We start from the raw sequence: 8,619 nt of genomic DNA, 5'->3' as shown, positions 1-8,619 counted from the left end.
GAGCTAATAGGCTCCCCTGTTACCTGTCTTACAGAACGGCCAGGGACTATGTAAGATGTTGAGATTGAGCTTCCTATCCGAGCACAAACTGCAGATGCTGTTACAGCCGCTCTGGCAGCTCTTGTCTGTAGCTGTGCAGGAAGTTTGTCTGTCAGTTGTTTTAATCTACTAGCTTTCAAGAGCATCAAACACCAAGACTAGACTTTGAATAAGTTCTAGGTAAAATGTCTGTAGTGAATGGCACAGGCTTACTTGTAGGCATTATAAATGAGGACATTATAATAACACGGATACTAAAAAAAAAAAAGAAAAACAAAGGCAGGGGGAAAATCTTAAATCACAGCATTAGAATATAGAGGGGAAAAAAGGCCTCCAAGGCTATTCTGTCTTCACATTTTCTCTGTCCATGCAAGATAGGCACACACAAGATATCCTCTGGAGCTTTGAGTACAGTGAATGATCTTAGTAGTGCATAATCCAAGATCGATCTCCCATCACTTCTTCTGAGACATAACTCAATAGTATAAGAGAGCTGCTGTAAAATGTGGTTGTTTTTCAGGCAGCAATGATGGCTGAGGAACTTAAAAAGGAGCAGGATACTAGTGCTCACTTGGAGAGAATGAAGAAGAACATGGAGCAAACCATTAAAGACCTCCAGAAGCGACTGGATGAAGCAGAACAAATAGCCCTGAAAGGTGGCAAGAAGCAGATCCAGAAACTGGAATCCAGGGTAAGCTTGTGATCCAATTTCAGACTACTGTCTCCTGCTTACAGAACTGGGACCAGGTAGGTGCCTTAGGGCTGCCTGGTAAGTTCACAGAGCCCAATAAAGGATACTACGAATGCTTTCCTCTGTTTCACAACAGGCATTCCTCTCCCTCATCATCCAGCTACAATGAGTTGTTGTAGCACAGCAAATGACCAAGCCCTCAATTTAAAAAAAAAAAATTTAAAAAAACCCAACATCTAAAACCAGGAAAAGCGTCTGCAGTGCTTGCTTCAGTTGAAAGTTTTTGGCCTTTGCATATGTCTGCACCTTTGCTGTTGCAGTTTAAATACATTTAAGAAAAAGCAGAATGGAAAGGTGACATTTTGAACTGTTCCTGAAATGCAACTCAATGGAGATGCTAAGAAAATGAGTATTTCTTGAACTGTAAACCAAATTATCTGCTGTTTTATATTCGTAGCATAACGGTAAGAGTTCTTCCTTTTTTGCAGGTTCGTGAGCTGGAGAATGAACTTGAGACTGAACTCCGTCGCAATTCGGATGCCCAAAAAGGAGCCCGCAAGTTTGAGAGACGCATAAAGGAGCTAACTTACCAGGTATGCTGAGGACTGTAGTCACCACTAGGTCACTTGAAATGTGTTCTCCCAAACAGTGTCTTAAGTTGCCTCAGTGTTTCAGTGAAGGATAGCATTATCCAGAGCTTTCTGATTGTAGGAAGCTTTAGGGATAGGAAGAACATCTACCTAGGGCTACCATAATTTTGCCTGACTCATTGTGAATAATGTCAGAAAGCCTCTATTGCTGGGATTTGGACAGTTTCAGCACAGTATTAATATAGAGCAGGCTTAGATGACTATTCACACTGCAAGAGAAGAAAGAGTCCAGCTGTCTCTCAGCTGTGCTGATGTTACTAAAAAGAGCCAGAAGGATTCAGCTGACTGTAATGCATCACTCAGTGTAGCGTTGCCCAGTCCTAGGGCTCTGTCACCCATTGCTGAGCAGCAAGGTCTAGTCGTGAGCCTCCCACAGGTTTGCTAACAGCTGCTGTTGCTGCTTGCCTTTCCAAAAAGGTCTTCAGCACAGAGCACTGATCCTTTTGCTTTCAACAGCATTCTTAAGAAGATAATCCCATCCATCTGCTTTAGGAGATTATTTAGCTTCCTACCTCCTGTTTTACTCTGACTTTTGTATGCAGAGGCTGAAGGTTTTTTCCTTAGAATACAGTGTACAGGCAGATAGCTGGTCCTTCTGCTTATGGACTGTGACATCTTAAACGTGGCTCCATTTACCAGAAATGCCTCCAAACCAGACTTTAAAATATGTAAATTACATATTTTAGGCCCGCCCATAAGTCTGTTTCACTAAATAATGACACACTCTATAAAGACAAGAGTGTTCCTCACCCCTGAGAGAGGAACTCTGTGTGTCTATATGTGTATACCTCAAGTATACAGAAGTATGTGCATATACATATCCATGCTTATATGTATCTATATTTACATATATATAAATGAGGAGGGTACTCTCTTTTAGTCCTCAGCCTCCAGGCTTACATACATCTTCAGTCAACCCACAGAAATTTTTCTCGTCTATACGCAGGGTGATCACATTATGGCTTGTTTCTATTTCGAACTATATGTTTCTAAAATTATGTATATGGCAGCCATACCTATTTCATTGTGGGGGATGCTTTAGGCCTTTTTACACTGTCAACCCAATTAATGGTGTTTTGATGCAGTCAGAAGAAGATAAGAAGAATCTGGCCAGGATGCAGGATCTGATTGACAAGCTGCAATTAAAAGTGAAGAGCTACAAGCACCAGGCAGAGGAAGCTGTAAGTAACTATTTGGGCCTTTTTACCTTTGAGAAATGTGTTGTCCTAACCCCACAATCTTTAATCCACAGAAGGTTTTAGTACAAGTACATATTTTGTGTGCGTATTAATATTTGTCTTTCTATTCATATATATTATAAATACATTTATACATACAGGGTTTATAAAATAAGATACGTAGCCTATGCATTGATTATACTTAAGAAAAGGTATTTAATTTTATCTTAAGGTTGCAGTATAATTTGCAAGGGAAGGGGGGAAGGGAAGGAACAGGAAAGACAACTTTCCTCCTAGTCCCTCAGGAGGCATGTTGAGAGCTTCCCAGTTCACTTAACATGGAGAGTGCCGCTGGAAATGTCAACTCCATACAACAACAATCTGAGTCCTCCAGGAGGCAAGTGGTTCTCATACAGCTGTTACCTAGTCATGCTGAGCACTTTCCTTCCCACTTGAAAGGGAAAGCTTTGTTTCACGAGGGCAGGAGGAAATCAGCTGCACTGTTTTCTCTCACCAGGAAGCTCAAGCCAATCTGTACCTTTCAAAGTACAGAAAACAGCAACATGATCTGGATGACGCTGAAGAACGGGCTGAAATAGCTGAATCTCAAGTTAATAAGCTGAGGAGCAAGTCAAGAGATATTGGCATGAAAAAGGTATGGTTATGGGGTAAATGTGACTGTTTAATACACAGTAGAGGATGCTATGTGTGCAGGAAGATGTGTTACACCTCTTAAAGTAGCATGGACTAGAATAAATTCTCATTTACTACGTTTTTTAGTTTTAGTCTACCCTTTATTTTAACATCAAGGTAAACTGCTAGGACAGCAATCTGATGCTTAGGCAAAATCAGTTCTCTGTCCTCTTGATGTTGTCATTTAACCTCTGTGCTCAGCAGCCAGAAGTTTCCAGAACTGGTGATTTTGGTTTTTTTTTGCAAGGGATATTAAAATGCTCCATCTTTTTCTCCCTCTGATGATGTAGACTTCTATGTATGTAATACAGCCTGGGGATTACTGCACTAGCAGATTGACAGATATTTTAACACTGTCCTTTCAAGGAACTTGTATTGATTTGAAGAGCTGGGTGAAAAGAAAATATTCATGATTAGTCACTTAGGTGCTGGGAAGTCATTATTAATGAGAAATATATTTGTGGTGTTTTGCACTGCAGCAGAATACTAGTAGATGAATATTGATGAAAGTAAAAGGTGTCTAAGAGTTTGGTCTGGGATTGAAAGAAAACCTTTGCTTATCTATGCTTGCCTTGTGGAAACCAGGGCAAGTAACAGTGGGGTTGTTACTTGCAGGAATGACAGACAGAGGAGCTGGGTCATTGCTTTTTCTATTTCATTTACAAGCAAAACATAAACTGACACACTTAATGTCATGTAAGTTTTATGGGGGTGACAGCTCCTGAGTCAAGAAAGAGGAGGGAAAAAAATCTTTCTTTATAATTTTGGTATTTTATCACACTTGAGCCCTTCCTACTCTATTCTGTATCCACCATTCTGTGGGAGGAAACACTCCAATTTCTGCTTTTATATTGTACTAATAAAGTCACCTTTGACTGATATAAATGACTGTAGCTCCACTGTCCAGAGCAGAGCTACATTAAAACTGCATGAAGATCTGATCTCTCCCACATTTATATATGATGGAAGCAGTACTGTAACTGAAGCCCAAAAGAAGTTTTGCAGCTTTTAAGAGTAAAAAATTTCCCACTGGCAGTAGCTGCCAGGAAACATGTTCAGGCAGTGACCGCTGTCCCAAAAGTCATGACACTTCTCCTATAGGGACAGAAAGACCCTGGAAAGACTACTTTAATCATGTAGCATTAGAAATACCTTGTCTGCTGCTACTCATGTTCCTGGAAACTCTGGGAGGTGTGTGATTCAGAACGAACACCACCATATATTGAAACAGGGCTGTAGACAAGTCATCTGCTATTAAAGGGATATATACTCCAGAATGAGGACAAGAAACCTGTATTGTTAGCTGAAGAAAGACAGCAAAGGTTGTCTAGATTGGTGCTCATCTATTTCAGATACAAACTGGTAGTACTAGGGAGCAGAAGTATTAGTGAAGAGAAGCTTTTGTCATTTACTTGTGAACTTACTCTAAAATCCCCTCAACACTTCCATTTTTCACAGTTGTATACTATCTCAATTGCATTTCAGGTTCATGAAGAGGAATAAGTACAGTCCAAGCTGACAGACATGAGAAGATGCTTGATATAATCAGGCACAACTGAAAGCAGATGTAGAAAAAAATAAGCACTTACAGAAATAAACATCAACTGAAAATCCACAGAGACTGTGTAGTGTATTCCATTCATTTCCTTGTGTTTCTATTTTGCCAAGCCCCAGGGATCAATAAAAGATTACATCTTGCCAACAGCTGACTTCATTATGTTGGAACAAATCCTAATTGGCAGATCTCTGACAAAATCAAAACCAAGGGCAAATCCAATCATGCTTCACAGCCTCATGTATTTCATGTGCAGATTGTTAAAGCAGCAGCTAAACCTGTGCAGGCAGACAGCCCTTAAAGCTGGGTTAACCCAGCTTCCATTTGTCCTGCCAGTTGGAGTCTCTGTGAGTTTTGTAGGAGAGCAGAAAGTAAACTTTTTCATATGAAGAGTCAGTTTAGAAGCTTCCACTACTACCAGCCAAAAGACTTTTGTTTGCCAGCTTCAGGAAAGACACAGGAGATGCTATGGAGGGACATGTCCCATCATGACTGCCTGGGGCTCAGAAATACGGTGTTCTCTCAGATCTTTTACGCTATTAAACAGGGAAGTTGTCTTTAGTTGAAATTAAATTACTAAATGAAGTGCAAAACGGTAAGCCTGTCTCATACTGAGAAAAAAAAACCCTCAAAACTGATTCTTCTTCTGTGGAAATTTTTTCATCGTCCCTTTAGCATACCCAAGTTCCAATTTTTCATGCCACCTCCTCACATACATACAAGTGTCAATTGACTTTTTTTTTTCCATCCATCAGTTCAGTTGTTTGTTACTGTTGCTCCGATAATCACATTTCCATGTGGCTCTTAGTGCAACTTAATAGGAAAGGTGAAGGAACTCTTCGTTCTTTTCAGCAGCAATCTTAGTAGCATCTGTGTGTGCAGAGAGGAATTTTCTTCCAGTATGTCAAGGTGCTCATATGATTCCTCTTCTTCTGCATTTCTAGTCAAAACAAAAATGTTTATAAGAAGTACTGATGTATAAAATTAATCCTCTAGTGGAAATAGAACAAGACACTCACTATAAAGATAAGCCAGTATTTTCCATTTTAACGTTAGCTGAGTAAAATTAAACATCCACGTAACAGTGCAGAAACATTCCTGTTTCTTCCATCTAGCCCTCCATCAGTGTAACTAGAGCTGAGATAACCTGTAAACTGTTCCACTTCCTCTGATTATGATATTTTAAAGGTCTCAGCAGGTCCCAAGACAAATTAATCTTGCTTAAATTCTTTAAACTAAACAGCTGCATCTCAAAAGTATGTTATCATCTCTTAAAGCAGCAAAATTGACTTATAAGAAGCATGCAAGTGAATTTCTAAGTGAGAGAAAAATGAAAAAACACTGAGACTAAATTATTTCAGAATTTTCTTTCTGGTGTGTGCTTGCTGGACCTCATGGTAACCATCATAAAATGTCTGCTGAAGCTTACCAAATTCAGGCTGTGACAAAATCTTAAGGCCCAAGGAGTTTGGAGGTATACCTCTCCATGGATAGGGCTTTACTGTCTGACACGCAAAGATGTACCCTAAGGACTAAGAGCTAACACTCATTTTTTACAGATACTCACCACAAATGCAGAGGAAGGAGACAGAATACTAAAAGACAGAGCTAGCCTATTACAAATGCACAAGAATAAAACGTATCCACTTGAAGATACTGTACTCTAGTAAATAGGAGAGATGTGTAGAGAGACGAGATCAGGAACCATGCGGTTGTAACAGTCTCCTAAACAAAGTAGTACAACTTTTCACACTGAAGTTCTGGTGAGCTTTGACATTAGATATAATTGACATAGTAATCTGAGACCTAATGAAGACAAGGTATGTGTATTGTTTGAGGGACTTTATGTTTTGTTTTGGGGGTTTTTTTTGGTCTTAAAGACAAGTGAGAGGAAATTAACCAGTTTGTTTTTAAAGCAAGTTATCAGAAAGTATTTGTGAAGAAGTCTACCAACTTTTGAAAGCCTACCAACTTTTTGACCTTTTTACAGAGCACAGGCAAGCATCTGGTCAAGGGAAGGTCATGTTAACATTGTTACAACCAAAATACTACTGCATAGATGTACCAGAGGGCCTTCAGGACATAGAAAATAGCAAGAATGAGGACAATTTATTTATGCTGAGACTTATCATCCTACATTTACAGTCTTTTTTGTATGCTTTAATCCATGAAAATCAAATTTATGTTTTGGTCAAACATTCAAGGTCCGGATTTAAGCTTAATAGTACCTTTAAAAATAAATCCCCTAATGATTGTACATACCTTGAACCAGAGCTGCTACCAGCACCACTGCAGTGATCACTCCTAGCACAATTTCCGTGGTGTTACCTGAATTTTCTTTAAAAATACAAATTCCAAAAAGTTTAACAGAAGTGCTTTATATCACAAATTAGTGTTCATTATTGTTCAGTAAGTATAACAAAGCTATGATCTTTCTCCTCTTTATAATCTAAAAGCTATGATTTAGGGAGAATGACTCAGTTTCTTTTCAATGTTACTAATACAACAATGTTCAAGTTACTTGACCTATACTATAAAACTTTAAAGTGATACTTTAATGACTTAAGTGTGAATAGCTGAATGCAGATTATTTTACTTAATTGTGCTGATACGAAATTCCATGTGTGCTCATGTAATCTGACTTGATGACTTCTTAACACAAGTCCCATTTAAAAACAATCAGCTGGCCAGTATGGTAAACGCTGCCTCCAGGTACAGTGCTCAGTGCCATTAACGGTACTGCTGCTTTCCGGTAGAACAACTCAGTAAGCGTTATCCAGTCTGGACCACTGATTTCATGATTTCTGTTGCAAAACTCTTTGCAACTTTCATCTAAAACGTTTCCCATTTTCATGATGCAACCATGCAATCCAGGTGGGCACAAGAAGCATCAGATTCTCAGGTGGGTGGTAACAACAGATTCCAGAGGTAAGAGCCCATCTAGCAGAAACCTCTGCACAGCACCAGGTGTCTCATTACTCCAGCCAATTTCAATGTCAGAACACTCAGACCTGGAGGACTCATTCCTTTCAGTATGGTTCTTCTACTTCAGGCTTCCTCTCCACTGCTGCATCTTGTCCAAAGAATTTGAAAAATTCTACACTCCTCTGGAAACTCCCTAAGGATGTCTGGCAGTTAAAAAATGGGAACTGCCAGAACAGAGCATTTAATCTAGTCATTGCCTTTATCTTGGCTCTGTCCCCACATGCAGACCTATCTTCACATCTTGTCACTTCCTTTGGTAGAGCAGCTTTAAGTTGCAACCTTTCTTTACACAGGAGAAGGCCTACGAAATGATTGTAAATTCACCTCACTTTTCCCCTTAAAAATCTCCTTTTCAGTGCCACTTGGAAATCTGACAGTTGAGCAGCTGCTATGCTACGACCACTATCCAACATACTGATCTAGGTCGTTCCCTTATGCCATACTGTCTCTATTGGCTTACCTGTTTTCTCTCTGGTAAGTGTCTTCTCTGTTCTGTATAAAGTATTTCAGGTCCACAAGTAGGAAAATTCTGTGAGCAGCACAATAATTTAGCCATTAAAGAGGGGATTTGTATCACCTATGGCTATTGTAAGATCCATCTGCAGAGAACAGCTAGAGAAAGGCATTTGCAGAGGATGATCCATATCATGTTTTGACTGGACAGGTGCACGTGTCTGTCTCCAGTAAATGTACAGGGAGACTGATGAATTTGTGCATATCGGTTAAGTGTGTAACTGCTTGGAGCTGTTCAATTTTCTCCATTTCAGAAGCACAATATTAGGTTTACAGTATAAGGAAGACCATGCTGGAATTTGAGCTGCAAGGAAG

The 8,619-nt window shown here is 39.5% G+C and overlaps 1 protein-coding gene across 1 annotated transcript in view; it reads left to right on the top strand.

Moving 5' to 3' along the window:
- Positions 1 to 4,864, top strand: part of LOC104618289 (myosin heavy chain, cardiac muscle isoform) — a gene marked incomplete at its 5' end in the record, with an annotated part of 36,106 nt that extends 31,242 nt beyond the window's left edge. The window contains 5 exons of the mRNA XM_010283839.1: positions 560 to 730; positions 1,219 to 1,323; positions 2,466 to 2,561; positions 3,076 to 3,213; positions 4,737 to 4,864. Of these exons, the coding sequence (XP_010282141.1) occupies positions 560 to 730; positions 1,219 to 1,323; positions 2,466 to 2,561; positions 3,076 to 3,213; positions 4,737 to 4,754 (528 nt within the window). The remainder of the gene's footprint in view (positions 1 to 559; positions 731 to 1,218; positions 1,324 to 2,465; positions 2,562 to 3,075; positions 3,214 to 4,736) is intronic.
- Positions 4,865 to 8,619: the final 3,755 nt, after the last annotated feature.

Source organism: Phaethon lepturus, unplaced genomic scaffold (assembly GCF_000687285.1).
Source record: "Phaethon lepturus isolate BGI_N335 unplaced genomic scaffold, ASM68728v1 scaffold40393, whole genome shotgun sequence".
In the NCBI taxonomy this organism is placed as follows: Eukaryota; Metazoa; Chordata; class Aves; order Phaethontiformes; family Phaethontidae; genus Phaethon; species Phaethon lepturus.
The sequence above is the reverse complement of the archived record's forward strand: the minus strand, read 5'-3'. Positions and strand labels throughout refer to the sequence as shown.